The sequence below is a fragment of the Perca fluviatilis genome, chromosome 3 (genome assembly GCF_010015445.1).
Source record: "Perca fluviatilis chromosome 3, GENO_Pfluv_1.0, whole genome shotgun sequence".
NCBI lineage: Eukaryota > Metazoa > Chordata > Actinopteri > Perciformes > Percidae > Perca > Perca fluviatilis.
Genome location: NC_053114.1, coordinates 25,336,154 through 25,354,923, shown reverse-complemented (window position 1 = coordinate 25,354,923; position 18,770 = coordinate 25,336,154). Strand labels below are relative to the sequence as shown.

At 40.0% G+C, this 18,770-nt stretch overlaps 2 protein-coding genes across 5 annotated transcripts in view; one reads left to right on the top strand and one right to left on the bottom strand.

Moving 5' to 3' along the window:
* The window catches only part of ampd3a (adenosine monophosphate deaminase 3a), a 29,608-nt gene that overhangs the window by 930 nt on the left and 9,908 nt on the right, over nt 1-18,770 (bottom strand). The window contains exons 1-14 of one of the 4 annotated variants that reach the window (XM_039795419.1): nt 16,045-16,136; nt 5,256-5,478; nt 4,934-5,114; nt 4,579-4,744; nt 4,266-4,485; nt 4,022-4,151; nt 3,630-3,824; nt 3,174-3,305; nt 2,927-3,090; nt 2,687-2,813; nt 1,764-1,927; nt 1,294-1,414; nt 279-452; nt 17-127 (exon numbers count right to left, since the gene is read on the bottom strand). In XM_039795419.1, coding sequence (XP_039651353.1) covers nt 17-127; nt 279-452; nt 1,294-1,414; nt 1,764-1,927; nt 2,687-2,813; nt 2,927-3,090; nt 3,174-3,305; nt 3,630-3,824; nt 4,022-4,151; nt 4,266-4,485; nt 4,579-4,744; nt 4,934-5,114; nt 5,256-5,476 — 2,106 coding nt within the window. In that variant the 5' untranslated portion in view covers nt 5,477-5,478; nt 16,045-16,136. Of the gene's footprint in view, nt 1-16; nt 128-278; nt 453-1,293; nt 1,415-1,763; nt 1,928-2,686; nt 2,814-2,926; nt 3,091-3,173; nt 3,306-3,629; nt 3,825-4,021; nt 4,152-4,265; nt 4,486-4,578; nt 4,745-4,933; nt 5,115-5,255; nt 5,479-6,925; nt 7,424-7,910; nt 8,025-16,044; nt 16,137-18,770 lie in introns of those variants that run through there. The other 3 variants (XM_039795417.1, XM_039795418.1, XM_039795420.1) reach the window with 3 other exon arrangements.
* Nucleotides 16,633-18,770, top strand: part of sbf2 (SET binding factor 2) — a 114,541-nt gene continuing 112,403 nt past the window's right edge. Inside the window, exon 1 of the mRNA XM_039795414.1 lies at nt 16,633-16,651. The gene's annotated coding sequence lies outside the window, so the exon portion shown is untranslated. The remainder of the gene's footprint in view (nt 16,652-18,770) is intronic.

Genomic DNA, 18,770 nt, shown 5'->3' with positions numbered 1-18,770 from the left:
GTGAAAATGTCACTACCTGGTGAGACAGTCCACTTTGCAGCACACTGTTTCTGGCTATTTCACACACATCACAGGTGCTGAGCTTCCACAGCTGAGCTGCGATAGCGTACTCTTCCATGAGTGGCTCCTAGAATCAGGATGTAAACAATGGATAAGGAATTATTTACACTGCAGAACTAAATCCATCTAAAGCACACTGCAATAGTATGTTTATTTGTTTTGATTCTGGTATACCGAACTAGAAACACTATATTTCCTGTGTATTTGTTTCTGTTTACCTTGGTGTAGTGGAACTGCATGGGATCATCTGTGGACAGGGACACACACAGGCCTTTGTGCAGGAACTCTCGGAGAGGATTTTTGGAGTATTCCAGGAACAGGCTGTTGTTGCTGAGTGGCGACATTGCAATTGGCACCTGGGCCAGGTAGTACAGGTACTGCAGCACAGGGCTCTGAGGGAGCATGAAGTTTAAAAGAAATGAACTAAGTACTGCTGACAGTCAGACAAACACATATGGTACACACGCACATACCGTACACAGAGCTGGAACTTGGTACTTTGTTGTGCACGTTGAACAAGGACTCAAGTTCTGTATTGTTAAAGCTAAAACATTAGATTTTGTTCCAGGTTCCCCATAATGAACACAACCTGACCTTATATAAGAATTTGTAGGCCTTTATCCACATTGTCCAGACTTACTGTATATACAGTTGGATTATTGCAATTGTAATAAATAAGTTACACAGATGATAACCTAAAGAAGCAACAAGAAAGCACCTTGCTACCTCACTCTATTTCTTAGCAGTTAGTGTTGTAGATCAATATCAGTGACTCATTGTCATCATTTCTTTTTTCTTTTTTCAGGAACATGCTGTACATCCATCAGAAATTCAAAACTTCCAATTTCTTCTCCCTCACCTATGGTTCTCACATTTTCACGCTAATAGCGAGAAATCTGCAGGACATTTCGGATACACAAGTTTGGGCTCAAACCAACAAAAACTTCAAAAGGAAGAAACATTCATTTTAGTACTGATTATGTTACCATTTGGTCCAAAGTTAAGAGTCATTAAAACAAACACTCTTCTGTGTTCTCACATTGCGGTTGCTATTTTGGACAAAAAGAATAGAGAATAGTCGTATTATTGATCTTTGCCTGTGGGTCAGCCCACACACCAGCAGCAGCAGCCCCATGTTATCCCCTCCCTGCTCTGGGAAGGACAACTCTTTGATCACTATAAATTCTGCAAACAGCAGCTAAATACTAGAATAATCTGTCCACAAGTATGTACCTTCTTCAAGTTGAGTCCATGTGAGATGTTGTCTGATGTGAGAAAGGCAGAGACCAAGTGAGTGATTGATCCAGCTTCTCCGCAATGGGGACGGAACTGGAAAGTGCTCAGTCCACGCTCTCTATTTTGGACACAAAAGGACAATCAATATACGAGCAAATCATACAACAGTCCTCTCTCAGCCTTGTATTCATCACACTGAGAGTATTTAGATATCAGCTGCACATTGAGATGTCCTAGATACTCTCATCAGCCCAGAGTGTTCAGTAGTTACTTTCCTCTGATTAATTAATAATTTCTTCCCTGAGAGCTTTACAAAGTAAACTGTCCACTGAGTGCTGGACCCAGTACCAGGCCAGGTCCTACATTGTAAAGGCACAACATTCCCCCCCCCCATCAATCTTACAGCAAAGCACTCCTTTAATGAAGAGGTGTGGGTTTTGAAGAGTAAAGAAGGTATTAGTGCTTACTTTCTGAGGTTGTTGAGGACCATGATGTTTGCATACATGTGGAAGATGTAGTAGCTGTAGGGAGGGTTGTCATCTGCAGTCCACTGTTCTGGCTTTGGGCTCCTGAAGGAGAACATGTGATCGCTGTGTTTGGACTCATCGTCTACGCTGTCGAACCCGGACACCTGCACAAAAAAATAAGTCATTTACTACTGCTACTAATCTTACCTTCAAATTAATTAGACAACTGTGTTTTACTATATCGTCATTCATTATCTGTTTATACACCAGCCTCCACCAATGGGTGCCCACACAGGGAGTTACATTTGTTGACATATACTATATACTACTTAATAAACACTTATATCATCTTACAACTATCTTATAGTGTGTTATAAACCATTTATTTAGTGTTTGTATACTGCATATACATGCTTATTACTGTCACGGACGACCAGGAGACAGACTGGAGTAATGAAGCAGATCTTTATTTTACAATGATCCAACAACAAGCAGGAAGCAACAGGCAGGAAATCTGGTAGCTGAGTAGGCAGGTTCTGAGCAGCAGCAGACAACAGGATACAACGTACGGGTAAGGCAAACTTGGACAGACTAGGCTTAACGTGAGTGGTCAGAGCGTCGTGTGGAAACGAGACTAGACAAAGAGTGTGTGTTGTTGTGCTGCTTATGTAGGTGGTGATTGATTAGCTGCAGGTGGTGAACTGAGGATGAGGCTTGATGAGGTTCAGGTGTGTGTAATTAGGACTGAGGGGACTGGGAGCGTCTGATCTGCGTGAGTGACGAGGAGTATGAATCAGTGGGAGGAGTGTGTGCTGGAGAATGAGAGAGAGGAGTGAGTGCTGGTGACGGTGGGACCCTGACAATTACCTCCAACAAATTAGTAGCAGTGAATAGGTAACATTAGGTATAAATTAGAAACTTACATATTTGAGAAACACATGAAGTTGTTTGTGCTTCTGTGGGTTAACAGTGGCCTCAAATAGAGGAAGGAATACGTTCTCCAGCATCTTGGCAAAATTAGGTACCAGCTTCTTTGCCTTGAAAATATCACTGAAACACATAAAAACATTGTTTTTTAACTAGGAAATTTCCAGATTTCACATTTTAAGAAGTTCTCTTATAAATTAGAAGCTTGGTTTTTTTCTTCAGGCTGTAGCACTCACTATATTCTGGGCACTTGAATGATCCACCTCATGTTTGGAGAGTATACTTTGTGGTGAATAAACCACTTAGCCAGACTGTCCCACTCCTCTGGAGAGCGTCCGTAGATGGAAAGGCGTGGCTCTGCATGCTGGTACTTACTCCCCTCCAGGTCATGGGCCACTTCCTATTAAAATGTGAGAAGTAGAGTGTGCTAAACTGTCTCTGCAAAGGTTCTGACTTAAAATGTATGAGTACATAATATGATACCTTTATGATGCGAGCAAAATACTCTCCATTTATGAGGTTGTCTGTTTTCAGGAAGATTTCTCGAAGTTCACTGGCTCCCACTGGATTATACTTCGAATTGAACTTGTCAAACCGGTGGAAGGTATGTCTCCCCTGTAAAGTTTATAAATTACAAAGCATAATTGTGAACCCAGAATGGTCAGTCATGAAAAAGCGCCAATCAATACTGGTATTTACCTGTGCTGGCAGTGAACTGAAGTGACACAAATTAGAGGCAGAGAGAGTGAAGGATTGTTGTAATTAGCATAAAAATTGTGTAATGTGTAATTTGACATGACATTTCCGTTGCCTTGACAGAAACATTTCTGACAAAATTGAGAAACATATTAATTTGCCTTTGATTTTAACATATTCAAAAAATGAACACAGAAAAAAAACATAATGCTAAAACATGGGGGCATTTTCTACTTTTCTTACAGCATGCACATCCAGAGAGTCCACAGTAAGGTCATAGGGGTCCTTATTGAGACTGTGGAAAACCTGCTGGAGAGTCATCTTTTGTCCAGCCTTTTCCAACACCATACGGTCAGCACCAGTCTTATATGTTTCCTTGATGAAGGTCAGCAGGTGTTTCTGAGACATGCAGGCAGCTGCATGAATATGCGTGTCCACCTGATAGAGAGAAACAATGTCTATGTTCAGTCTACTGGACAGATTGAGTGTTTACAAAAACACACATGGCTTTCACCGTACCATTTTATACAAATAGTTAAGGAAGAACTGACAGCATGTACTGTCAAATCATATGGTGTTTTCTCAGAGATAATCTGTGGGATGCAATATTGGATGATACACTCTGTCGATCCAACCTTCCTAACATTGTAGAAATCTCTGTGAGGCACACTTTTCAGTTCCTTTAGCTCAGCCATCTCATTGAGCATATCATGGAGGTAGAACTTTGAACTCAAGAAATTTAGTCGTCTGTGACAGTAGGTCTTCCTGAAAATTAGAGTGGGCCTCAGTTTAGTAAGTGGGATTAAGTACCACATGCACAGGTGGCAACAACCAGTTTTACAACCATAGCTTTAGTGTCTTTTTGTTTTGGCAACTTACGTGGGTCCATCTGCAATCATTGCCAGCACATGACTGAGGTCTATGGCAAAGGTCTCTAAGTCAGGGTAAGGAAGGTCATTGGGCTGGTTTTCTCTCAAAGCCTGGGCATTGTCATACACATACACTATCCCATCCTTCATCTTTAGTTCATAGTTCAGATTCTCAGGGATGTTCTCCATACTGTAGGGATCTTCCCCATCTGTTGGACATGGGCACATATCTGGAGGCCACAACATTGTTCTGTTACTGTCATATGAACCAGAACAAACATCAGTGAGTGTATCAATAACCATAACACGTGTACACTTCATACCTGGTAGAACCTCATCTTCTTCGCTCCATCTCACGTTCTCAGCGCTGCGGAGGAACTGGGCTGTGGTTCTGCAGAATCTATGATAGGCCAGCTTTGAGTATTTCTCGCGTATAAGCAGAGCCTTAAACAGACTTTTGGCTGCCTGTTCATAGTCCTCCACTGTGATCTGAATCGGGAATGGACATGACACATAAATCCATCCATCAAGTGTTGTCTTATTTAAGCCACTGGTAAGTGCACAATTATGCCATGGTTTTCAACATTCTGTGAACATGAAAAATAAATGTAAAAGCTGCGAAAGCATTCATTTCTCTAACAGTGATGCACACATTTGTGGTAATACAGTAGTACTTACTCCAGCACAGTAATCACCACTAATAGTGACCCTCTGGTAATCAGGGCAGTTTTCTGGCAGTGATGAGCAGGTGGAGCTGGGGGACAGGTATGGCGTGACTGACACTGACCGCATACCATCTGTATTCACTGGGATCTGCAGGGACATTGACTGGGAACGAATCATCTTCAAGCTTTTTTTCCTGCAAAATTAGCATTATTTTAACGAACATAACTTTTCCAGAAGTCATGATACAATTGTTAAAAGGCTTTAATTTGTGACATTGATCTGACTGATGACAACATCCTCTGTGATTTGGTGCCAGACACATAGCAGAGCCTACCTCTTGGTACTCTCCTCTGACTGTTGCTCTGCCAGCTCCTTAAGTAGTTCATGTTCCTTGGCTTGCTGGAGGCCAATTGGGCAGTCCTCAGGCACGTTGAACATTGACAAGGCATCCTTGTTGTCTTCTTCCTTTAGCGCTGATGCATATACTTTCTCTGCTAGCAGTTGTGTCTCCTTCTCTGCCTCACTCAGAGTTACCTTCGGAAATTGACGAGGCATGTCTGCAAGAAGAAAGAAGCTACAGTAAAATGACTGGTGACAGTGACATGTAATCATGGGATACAAAGAGGACCTGTCTTTTATTCACCACCCGGAGAGCTCTGTGTGAATTGTTCGTGTCCAACAGGATTCATTTTAAACGCTTCACTTTCAATCGAGTTGTTTTTTTCTCCCAACTCCAAATCAAAACCATAAAAAAAAATCACCTCTTGTGGTGCTTCATTCCACAGTCAATATTAGCATTATCTTTATTACATTATCTAACTTTATTGTTGTTGTCCACAATTTGCTTTCCCTGTTTCTGAGTAGCAAAATGGGATAATGTAATGGAAACATAGCTAGTTCTGTGGAATATCATACTTAGGTTAAAAGCATATAGAATTGTGCAGCGGTACATTGACATTTTGACAATAACTCGTGTCAGATAGTTCCATTAAATTCTCCAGATTCATGACCTTTGTAGGAATGCAAGTCCTCCTGAGCTAGACATGTTACTTTATACTGGCAGTATGTCACTCCTTACTGTAATAAAAAGTCATTCTGTTTTAGCCCGTATCAACATCATAGCTGTAAGTAACGCTTGTTATTACTAAAGTATGTAATCCTGGATCCACCATCAGGTACAGTCATGCTCAGACAGCATGTCAAACACACTGTTTATTTAAGCAAGGAGATAACCTGGTGAATTGTGTATTGATATCCTGTGATACAGTATACAGTTTGCCATTGGACTGCTGAGTCGACACCAGAGAAGGGCCATGATGCATGGTGTCATATGCCAATGTTCTGCTCTGCAATGCTGCTTCCAGGAAACTTTATCATTCCGGACACACAACACTGTATCCTGACAACAGCTGTGTGCATCACAGGAGCTTTATGACATCACGTGCACACAGTGAAAAGAGATCAGGCTCATAAAGCTGTATTGATCTGGTCTGGAGATGATGGCCTTGTCAATTATTAATTGTCCTTTCATACACCCCGAAATAATTTCTTGAAACAAATACTTGCATTTCTTTTTCTCACAGTCAGACGCCACACAATAAGTTACACTGTTCAGCATGAGTTAGAGCCTCGATCGCCAATGACAGCTGGACTGGGAATAGCTAAAGTTAATCACCAAAACATTTCCGGGAAAAAACAAAACACTGCCCCCCCCAAAAAAAATTATAACTAATGCCTTATTTTCGCCAATCGACCTGAAATCTGTTTAAAAACATGAAAAATGAACCTGACCATTAGCTATATAACCTGACGACACTTTCTTAAAATCAGGGCGCGGCTAATTAACGTTAGCTCTATCAAGTAGCTAACACTACGGGCCAGCTACAGGCACGGTGGACACCGTTTTGGATCAGGTTTCCAGGTTAAACGACATGTTTCTTAGAAACAGTGTGAAACCATGGACGAGTGTAAAACGGGCTTTAAGCATGGTTTTAAGCCTAGTACCTTTCCCCCAGTGATTTTCCTTCTTTTGCTGGGTGTCAGAGGTGTTACCCAATCAGCAGCGGCGTGTATCTAAACCTGTTTATGGTGTAGCTAAACCAACTCGTGGTATTAAAAAGACAGCTGCGCTCGCGCACACATGAAGGTGTTCAACGCACTACCGTTTCATTTTAATTTCGCGTTTGTCGGGGCTGAACACGTCAACGTTAACGGTTCAGTTATTCGGTTAACTGCAACGTTTGATTGTTAGGGAGTTATAGGCTAGCTAGTTTTTAACCAACGTACTAATGTAGCTAGGTACAATGTACGCAACGTTAACATTACCATTTTTTTTTTAATTGTGTTAGCTAGCTAACTTTACTGTTATCTTAATACATCAATGCCCTATACTAGCTAGTAGCATGCACTTCCCATCCTAAGGGCTAGCTACACCAAAGAGGTTAACGTTACATGTTTTAGCCAGCTAGCTAGCTAGCTAATTTACTCATCCTGCAGAGGTGCTGCCAGCTGGTAAGTTCATTACAATAACTTTCACAGCCGTTTTAGCTGTTTCTTAACCTTACATTAGGTATGAGTACAATTTAAATTTTTTAGCATAGACTGTAACGTTATTTAGCAAAAGATGAAACATTTTCATAAAAAATTTTTTTCGGCACTTACAGTGACCTACTGGTTTGTATTTTCTCTTAAAGTTAACTAATTGTTATGCATCAAAACAAACCTTATTCTGTTTGTAATTGTCTTTATACATTTTTTTTCTGTAATTTTGTTTTATTTATTTAATTGCATCAAGTCAAAATTACTTATATTACTTACTATGTATTAAAAAATGTATTTAGGTTTTTGCTACTCATTTCCCCCCACACATTTTGCTGCTGAATGATAGCAGATGTGTAGTGATGCAGAGAATAGCTTACACTGTAACTTGACTTCATAGCCATTTTACCCATTATCTTCGTATTATACCTATCATCAGATCTGCGCTTACCTTCAGTGCCACTCATAACCATATCTGGGGGTGTTGTCATCTCAAGTTGGACACAGTGAAGCAATGTACAGATTCAGTGGTACCTTCAGAGATTCTGTCTGCATCTATCTGGGTCAGACTCAATCAATCTATGAATCTATGGTGGCATACAATTACAGTTTTGTTTTTCTGACTGCCAATCTCTCTATTTTAAGGAGCCAGTGGCCTCATGTTGACAGAGCTACTAATCCTGAGACTATGTCATAACTGGCTGTGAACAAAGAGAGGCCTCGCTTAGAGGCAGGGTTTCCACGGGGTCTTAAAAAGTCTAAAATTTAAAAATGACATTGTAGGCTTTAACAAGTCTTAAATTCGCTGAAGTATTGTGTTCTAGGTCTTTCAAACGGGTCTTAATTTTCCTACGTACATGTAAAGCTGCTATAATGCTCATTGAAATGCTCCTGCAGCGCTTTAGAATTTTGTTTCTGTGGTATTTCTGTGGTGTTGTAGTTCTTTCTTTTGCTAGTCCGAATACAATTTGCTGCATTACGACTACAAATGAGCCCAACATGCAACTTATTTTGCAGCCAATCAGCTTTGGTGTTATTGGTCTCTTTCGGATTGTACCACAGACATAAAACAGATTTCTTTATTTAAATTTAATTCATGATAGTCTTAAAATGGTCTTAAAAAGGTCTTAAAGGGGTGATAGAATGCAAAACCGATTTTACCCTGTCATAGTTGAATAACGACAGTTCGGTGGGTAAATAGGACATACATATAAGCTCAAAATCCCATTGACACCCCTTTACTATGAAAATCTCATATTTTGAAACTGCCGCTGAAAACGGGCGAATCTCAACAAAGCTAGTTGCTTGCGTAAGCATCTCAAAATCCGGAACCTTTGTCACAGCCATGGGTGTATTAAGAGAACGGTCACGCCCCAACATTTGCATAGGCGCCACAACTGACCTGAGATCAGTTAGTCTTCTGAATCTAGGTCGTGCAGATCTCAGAAAATGTATACATTGTTCATATGCTATTTTACCATTAAATTCACTTCTGAGACTTTTTTATGCGAGAAATCAACTACTTAGAGGTCAAATATGGGCCGTTTTACGAAAAATTGATGTCTAATTGCAAATTTTGTCCGACTGTGTGTCGGACTTCAGAGGCTGGTGCTGCCTGTGTTGCTACCTCGCCGCATGGCCTGCCTTCCTCCACAGACCCCGGCCTTGCTGTGAGCTTGATTGAGCTCCGGCACGTTGCTGCAGCCCACAGCACCTCATACCCAAGCCGCAAAAGTCACCGTTTGGGCTATTGGACTACTACCAAACGCCGCTGCCCTGACAGAGCTCCAGGGCCTGCAACTCCCCTCTTTCCCGCTAGCTAGCTAAATGCCCGGTGTATGTGTGTGAAAGCGGCCGTCAGCGAGCTTGTTACGCCAGCATTCTCTTACCACAGATTCTAGTTAATCTTATAATGTGTGTAATTATAATGTGTTGAGTTATTTAAACAAACGATTGGGAAAATAAACGCCGCTTGTCCATGAGTCTCATTGATAGAGCCTGCGGGCTGGATGGAGCTCTATCAATGAGAGCTAGCTAGCCTCTCTCTTAGAATTCCTCTGGAATTCACAAAAATTCATTAACTTGAAATCGGACACCGTTGTTAGCTTTATAAAACCTTTAGGGAGATGTTGTATATGTGGGCGAACGAAATTCAAACTGTAAATATACTGACTAATGCACCCAAAATGAAGCTAACTAGCCGCAATCTGTACACATAGGTTTGAAGGGACAGTCGCAGCTAACGAAACCCTTACAGCTCACAAATATTCATTAACTTGAAATCGGACACCGTTGTTAGCTTTATAAAACATTTAGTTAGATGTTGTATAAGTGGCGTGACGAAATTCAAACTGTAAATATACTCGAATTACGACCAAAAATGAAGCTAACTAGCCGCAATCTGTACACATAGGATTGAAGGGACAGTCGCAGCTAACGAAACCCTTACAGCTCACAAATATTCATTAACTTGAAATCGGACACCGTTGTTAGCTTTATAAAACATATAGTTATATGTTGTATAGCTAAGTGGCGTGACATGTGTGTAACATGTGGTAAGAGATTGCTGGTGTAACAAGCTCGCTGACCGCGCTCTCACACACGGGCCATTTAGCTAGCAGGAAGAGAGGAGATGCAGGCCCTGGAGCTTTGTCAGGGCAGCAGCGTTTGGTAGTAGTCCACCAGCCCAAACGGTAACTTTGCGCGGGTATGAGGTGCTGTGGGCTGCAGCAGCCGTGCCGGAGCTCAATCGAGCTCACAGCAGGCCGGGGTCTGTGGAGGAAGGCAGGCCGGGCGGCGAGGCAGCAACACAGGCAGCTGAACTCCGACATACAGTTTTACCAAATTTGCAATTAGCCATCAATTTTCGTAAAACGGCCCATATTTGAGCTTTATATAGTTGATTTCTCGCATAAAAAAGTCTCAGAAGTGAATTTGGTAAGGAAACATTGCAGTGTCTGGAATATGAGATTCTGTCGCGTTTCTAATGTCTGTGTATTGGGGATTCGCTCAACCAATCAGCACACGACCTGTAATGCGTGTGTATGGCGAGTCGCTCAACCAATCAGCGCGCGTCTCATCTAAATATTCATGACCATACCATATTTGGAAGAAAAGCTCTGGTTACAAATAGGGCCAAAACACAGGGATGCATAAGGGCCAATAAAATATCAACCAGGCCATTTTCAGCCCAACTAATGTTACATACCCCATTAGGAGACCATAAGGAACAGTGTGAAATACCCTATATAATCATTCTATCACCCCTTTAAAAAGTCTTGAATTTGTAGTAGAGTAGACAGCCTGCCGCCTTCTGCTCTATTTATCTCTCTCAGACAAACACACAAGAACTCTCTTACACTTACATATAATGTGCACTAGGGCTGTAACGATATGCGATATGAAACTGAAATCCCGACACTCAGATCCACGAACCTGTGTCGTGGTGTGAGAAAGCAGAATCACGACACACCCCTTCCAACTCCCAGAGTTATCCTTCATGTCCAGATCCAATGCTACCACGTCTTTAAATTACTATTAGTATTAGTCGTTTTGGTGCCTTATCCTCCCTTTGTCAGTTAGATTTAGCTGGGCTAAACGTGAAGGGGGGGATTCTGCAGGGAGGAAGTTTTCGGCACGAACACTGGTAACGCCAACGGAGGTGTAACGTTATATACAAAAATGCATTGACAATGGCGACACCAAGTCCTCCCGGAGTTTAACTTTTGCCTTTTGTCATTAGTTTTGCTTTCAATAACTTCGTAAACAGTGGCAGTAAGCGAACAGCTACGTGCAAAGTGTGTGGCACCAAGATAAATGATACCGGATCAACAACGTCGAACTTCATCAGGCATCTCAAAACGCACCCAGATAGGTCAGTCACTTGCAATGTGAAAGAGACGTTAAATTTAGCATATATCGTCACAGGTAACAAGCTAACCATCGCAAAGCGGCTAGGTACTATATATTGAGCGTCCAAAACTTTCAGCATGTTGTTAAACCCTCTCTTCTCAACAGAGTAAACTGGCAGCATATCCGTAGCTATGTAGAGGGTAATTGCCTGACTACTACTGAAGAGGGGGAGAAAAAAAATTTATTTTTTGAAATAATTTAATAATTTTTTCCGCCCTACTAAAAAAAGGGTGTACCCAGTCCACCAAACACTGGGCCGTCTTGACTGTCTTAATTCTGCACATATTTCTGTTACTGTAGTCCTATTTACTATTTCATTATTTCATCCATGCGTTGCGCAGCGGATCCGTGCGCACTGTCACCTGCTGTGGAGACGCTGGCCTCACTAACCTCTCCTCCTCTGAGTCGGAGCTCCCTCGCGCTGGACTCAGTTTCACTGAGCCTACTGGCATTACATCAGTGAGTTCAAACTGCTTATTGTGTGTAATTTGGACTGACACTGAGATGCATGTTCTCTGTAACTGGTGTGGCGCTGCCACTATTCTCTTGATTTCCACTTAGACATTAGACTTTTTTTTGAGTGAAAGAGTCGTTACATTTAGCATATATCGTCACAGGTAACAAGCTAACCATCACAAAGTGTTGTGCTAATGCTGGGAACAGGCACATTGTATCTTTATAGTTGTATCCATATGATGTGACAGACTTAGGTTAATATTTCACCAGGTCCGAGGGCTAGAGGGATGTGTTAAGTAGACCCCATAAAGTTATCCTACAACTGATTTTGATACTGTACTGTATGGATGGTATTAGGGCTGCAGCTATCGATTATTTTAGTAATAGAGTATTCTACCAGTTATTCCATCGATTAATTGAGTAATCGGATAAAAATAAAAAATAAATAATAGTTTGGTTACATTTTCGGAAAAAGCTACATTTGTATTGTCTACATTGCTTACAATATCATATCTCAAAAAACTAAACATATTAAGTGCATTCAAGTGCCATATTACATTTCTTTTTAAAGAATTTATTTTTTTCAAATGATATCAACCTCAAACTAAGGCATACATTAAACATACACAAACATTACATTAAGTTGTGCAACTTAACTTTCAGTTTCAACCTGAGACTGATCTGTATATAGGCCTATATGTAAAATATTAGTTATACTAAACCTATTTTCATTTATATATTTGATTACAATGCTAAACAGCTCTGTTACACTTATGCTAGTAGATCGTTGATCAGCTGTTTCTCCGTGGAGAGAGAGAGAGAAAGTGGTGCGCAACAATCAGCTGTTTTTCCGAAGGGATAGTCAACGCATCAGCTCTTTAGCTCAAATGCGGTCACCACTACCTATTTTCTTGTCTTTGTTTTTGGTAGTTGTTGTGTTTGGTAGTTTCATCGTCCATACGACTCTGTGATTTACTTTTGTCGGGTCCGCTCATAGAGGGTCCGCTTCGTGGAATGGATGATTAAGTTAGACTCCATGTTTTCTGTTGAGATGCTGAAGCACGGACGTCGTGCTATTATTGTGGTAAGCTAGTTCCATTTTGCAGTAGACATATTGTACAGAGTTTTCGTTTTAATTACGTTTGAACTGATTCCAAACTTTGGACACTTTCTGTAGTTTTCTCCAGCCTGTCTCTTCTCTTAGCCCCTCGCTATTTACGATCTAGCATGTCGCCAGCAGCAGACTGAGCAGCGTCTGGTGTGCGACAGTAATAATGATCCGTGCGGAAACACCGTCCGTCAGCATACAACGTTGGTAACATTGATTTAACGAAGCTTCGAGGCAAGTCATTTTGCGTTGAGGATTTTTTGTAATCGTATTATTAGAGGAATCGTTTCAGCCCTAGATGGTAGCTACAGGACATGCTTTGAATTCATAAGATTTAACAATACAGTGTTAGGGACAGGTCCGTGTAACGTGTATCAGTTCAATTTTCTAAGCACAAACAGATATTTGGAAAAACTGAAAAATGGGTTCAAATATCCAATTTTTCATTTTTTTCCGCCTTGACAAATTAAAAAATTGGATCTTTAACCTGTTTTTCCTATTTTCAGTTTTTATTCAGATGATCAGAAATTTTGAAAATTACAAAATTGCGTCTGGGCTCCAATTATTCAATACTGCAGTGATATTCTCTCCCTCGTTCCACCTAGTTACCAACGATTGGTTAGCTATTCTCGTGGGTGTGTCTGGATGTGTTTAGGCGGTCATTCAAGAAGACTCGGGGCAGTCATGTCGACGCTGGATAATTCCGAATCTTGTTGAGAAGAGGGGAGATTAATGTTCGGATGGAGAATGAATGAACACCACACAGCACAGCAACACGATCCCTTTTTTTCTTTTGAGTCTGACCATCACAGCACCACCTTTCCCTTTTCTTTTTTGGCTTTCCACCATTAGACATTATTGAAATAAGAGGCTGCTGCGGCCCGCCGCACGGGTTGAGCAGAGGCTGCACAGTTTGACCAGCGCGGGCAGCGGCCGGGCAGCGGATGGCGTTGCTAAGAACTTGCAATGTAGGCTATAACTTGTATCAGACCGGGCCTCGAAACACTACCGGCCCACCGGGAAAAGTCCCGACTCTCCCGATTGCCACTCCGCCTCCAAGTGGTCCTGCGTATGGGCGGAGGATGACACTAGACACTAGGCAATCTTGATTCAAGTATGTGCTGGATATTGACAAGCATTTCACCTCTCGGTGAACGCTGAATTCTCATTCTGTCTTTAGATCTGGCTGCTGTGCTCGAGTGGGGGGCGGGGCGGGGCTAGGCAGAAAGAGGGAGAGAATATCATTGCAGTATTGAATAATTGGAGCTCAGATGCAATTTTGTAATTTTCTAAATTTCTGATCCTCTGAATAAAAACAGAAAATTGGAAAAACAGGTTAAAGATAAAAAAAAAAAATGTCTTAAACTTCACATATCATGTAGAAAATTTAACTGATAAGCGTTACACAGATCAGATGGCCAGAGACTTGAGACTCGACTTGGACTTCCAAAAAATGACTTGTGAACATCTCTGATATAGAGCTGGGCAATATATCGATATTATATCGATATCGTGATATGAGACTAGATATTGTCTTAGATTTTGGATATCGTAATATCGTGATATCGTAATATGGCATAATATATAGTAAAGTGATGTACTTCTCTGAACTTACCAGACTGTTCTAGCTGTTCTATTATTTGCATTTACCCACTTAGTCATTATATCCACATTACTGATGATTATTTATCTAAAATCTCATTGTGTAAATGTTTTGTGAAAGCACCAATAGCCAACACTACAATATTGTTGCTGTATTGATATCAAGGTATTTGGTCAAAAATATTGTGATATTTGATTTTCTCCATATCACCCAGCTCTACTCTGATATTGAGGACTACCTAACTCAGCACCCCAATAACACAGGAGATGCAATATTTTATTCAGCATTCACAGAAGCCTTTCTCTTATTTATCAAAGTGTCGGATTTAGGAAACATCAGATCAGATGGCTGAAAAATAGAGTTATAGTGTAGCTCTGCAGAAAGCATTATTTTACACTAATGTGGGAAATATCTTAATGGTGCTCACTCTGGACTGTAAAAATGTGGGTGTGTGCGCCCTTGTGTTTGTGAGTCTGCTTAAATGCACTGGAAATGTGTAGCTGACCATGTATTATCTCCACAGTTACTTAGGAGAATAAGGATCCTCATTTATTATTTCCCATTCACTGTGTAAATCCCGTAGGAGGCCATTACCCGACCACTCATAGCCCTATCTCAGACCCAGTTCTCTATATTCTGTTGTCTTTATCTTGTCTTTTTTTGTCTTTTATCAGACATGTCACTGCTGCTAATAGCTGAGCCCCCAAGTTGGCTCTTTGTCAAAGTCATATCTCAGAGAGAGGTCAACAACACAAGATAAAGCCATTTACATTACAGACAGACAGTGATGAGAGAGAGAAAGTAAGGAAGCAAATCCTTTCCCAAGCAAGGACTTAAATGCTGCTTAAAAAAAAAAAATATATATATATATATATATATATATATATTAGAGCTGGGCGATATGGAGAAAATCAAATATCACGATATTTTGGACAAAACACCTCTATCGATACTGTAGGGTTGACTATTGGTGCTTTCACAAAATATTTTCACAATGACATTTTTGACAAATAATCATCAGTAATGTGGATATAATGACTAAGTGGGTAAAGGCAAATAATAAAACAGCTAGAATAGTCTGGTGTGTTCAGAAAATGACATCACTTTACTGTAATGCAGCCTTTAAAACCAGGAAAAGACAACACTTATACCATATTACGATAATCAAAATCTAAGACGATATCTAATCTTGTATCACAATATCAATATATCGATATATTGCCCAGCCCTAATAAATAAATAAATAAATATATATATATGTATATATATATATATATAGTTTATTTCACCAATATATGGGTTTTTATCTGGATACACATAAACTAGTTACCAGTTACAAAGTCTCACATACTGTATAACAAAACTGCATACAACTATAAACCAAGATTTTTTTGAATCGAGATTTAAAGACAGAAAGATACTGTAAGTGATATTTGCCTCCCATAGTCAATTACCAGTGGTCATCACTGGTCCAAGACTACTAATATGTCAAATAAGTGCACTCACCTCCTCAGGCTTTACTGTCTCTGAATTTTGTATAAACTGTATAAAAGTTCCCCTTAGAGAAACATCTAAGTCATGCTGGGTCTTTGTTGTTGCTAGAGTATATGATATCTCATCCACCACCCTGCAGTGCTCATCACTCCATCCTTAACTCTTTCATTGCCGCAGCTTAGTGCAAGGACATCAGCTGTACAAAGGCAGAAGTCAGCCATAGTCATTTGCACTGTTGCACTATTTTTTAAGGCAGTATTAATGGATGTAGTAGGAATGATGTTCAAAATGGGTCAACATATAAAATACAATTATTTCCCTGTTTTCTCTCTTCTTTCTTAGAGATTAATCATGTCCTCTGTGGATGTTTTTTTCATTTGCAGGACATTTTGCGGAGACAAGGCATGAGCAGACAAGCAGGAAATACCAGCAATGTAAGGGTGCCCTTTTGATTAAAAAAGCAACAAATGTACAAATAATATTAAAGATTTCACTACAGACTAATTTGTTACAAAGCTTAAAACTCCTGCTTCTGTCTCTCTTCAACTACTGTCTCTCATGTAAGACTAATAAAGCACATTCACCCGGACCTACCTCATCAGTGCACGACATGGCAAAAGTAAGACGTCTCTATTATTGCATTGCATTGCATTGCATTCTGTGAACTATGCAAAGAAACTAAAACTCCAAGCTGTCTTTATCACTAGTAACATCAATCTCTGGGTAGAGTCTCACAGACAGATCAAAGCAGTCTTGTATGGGTGCATGGGTGAGCTCCTTACACAGAAGGCCCAGATTTACAGCTGTGGCCATAAGCAGGAGGGGGCCCCACTGTCCCTGATTTAGCCTGACCATGTTTGAGATTATGATGTTAATCCTCTCAGATAAGGTTATCAGGGTACTTTTTAGAGTTGGCTGTAGAGGACTCTTAGCCCTGTGACTGATTATTGATTGATTTATTAATTTGATTATTCATTTGTCTTCCTCTCCTCTACTCAATAGTGCCATTACAGTGTGTCAATAAGCAGTGCCACAAACCGTGTAAATAGGCAATCTTATTAACACCTGATGGTTACTTTCCAGTGGCTCCAGACAGACCTTTTTCACTCAGTTGCATTTTTGTCAGATTTGGTATCTTAGCCAAACATCCTGCTGAAAGGACCAGGTCCCCAAATACTGTAATACTGTCGATAGCTAGTTTTCTTTTTATTTTTACTAGTTGACCTACACCGATCAGCTGGCGTCACCAGCTGATTGGCTTACTGAAGCAGTGATGCCATCACATAGTTAGAGTACACTGAGTGTGCCAGATCTAGAGCCATTCAGTTTATTCTTTTTATTTATTTTTTTATTTCATTTTTAAATTTAATTTCCGATTTCAGTTTTTTACCATAAGGGTTTTGTGTGGAAACTAAATTCCTATTCAAAATGTAGAAACACATTTAATGAGCCACTAGATGGCACATTTGCTTTGTTTTAGTTTCTTTACAATATTTATTAATGGCCCCGTGCCATTCAGTAATTTTTGGGGCAGGTCTTGTGTTATTGACATATGGTTACTACTGTGCATTGTGCTGGTTTATTTAAGGCATAAGCTATACTTCAGGAATAGATTAAAAATACAATTTAAGAAAGACTGAAGCCTCGCAAAATCCACATCATTTATTTATTTAAATATTTTTTGGGGCATTTAGGCCTTTATTAGACAGGACAGCTGAAGATAGGAAAGGGGAATGACATCCAGCAAAGGGCCACAGGTCGGAATTGAACTTATGGCCATTGCAATAACCAGCATGCTCAACCAGGTGAGCTACCCAGGCGAGCTACCCAGGCACCCCCACATCTTTTATTTAAGTAATTGTAAGCTTTTTTTTAAAGTATAATTCCACTTCTTTGAAAAGGTTCTGTGCAAACACAGCAGTAAAGCACTGTTAACTCTCTGTTTTAGGCATATCATTCTCTACAACAAATGCTTATACTCCGAATGCAAAATTATTTGCTTACAGTATTTAAGTAAGATAAAAATAAACTTGAAATGTGTTTTCAATATTTATGAGACATTGTGGGAAATGTGTGGGGGTGTGGTAATTCTTGAAAATGTACCTGATTTCATAATTTTGTATGATTTGCTGAGCTGACAGGCTGAACTTACTCGTAACCCAACAACATAATTCAAGGAATCACATTTCTCACTTATCGCTGTTCCAGCTTCTTATTTAAAAAAAATAAGAATTGGAATGTTGGAATTCAGCTGTCTGATCTAATTGAATAAATCATCCTAAAGACAAACGACTATACAAATGTTGCAGTTTTACCCATCTAATCTCACTAGATGGCAATAGAGAACATAGAATTACAGTTGTAACCCTCATTTTGTGTCTATACGTATATAATGTATGTTTTCTATATAACCTGCTCCAAATCACACTACAAAGTTTTGAACAGCTGTAATTGGCTTTTCTAGGAAATATAAAACAAAAGCAGAAAACGTCTCCAGCAAACATATTTCTAATTACTAATGATCGTCATTTTAATAAGGAAGAGCTGTGGGTTCAACAAAAAGTCATACATGATTTCATCCAGTCACATGTTGAAAGATACACATGTGACTGAATGATGGTTTCTGCATTTGTTTTATATTCCCTAGAAAAGCCTATTATAGCTGTATGGTTTTACTAAGAATTGTTACAAATATCCAGTTAGTGCTTACAGGAAGAGTTGATAGTCACGCTAATAAT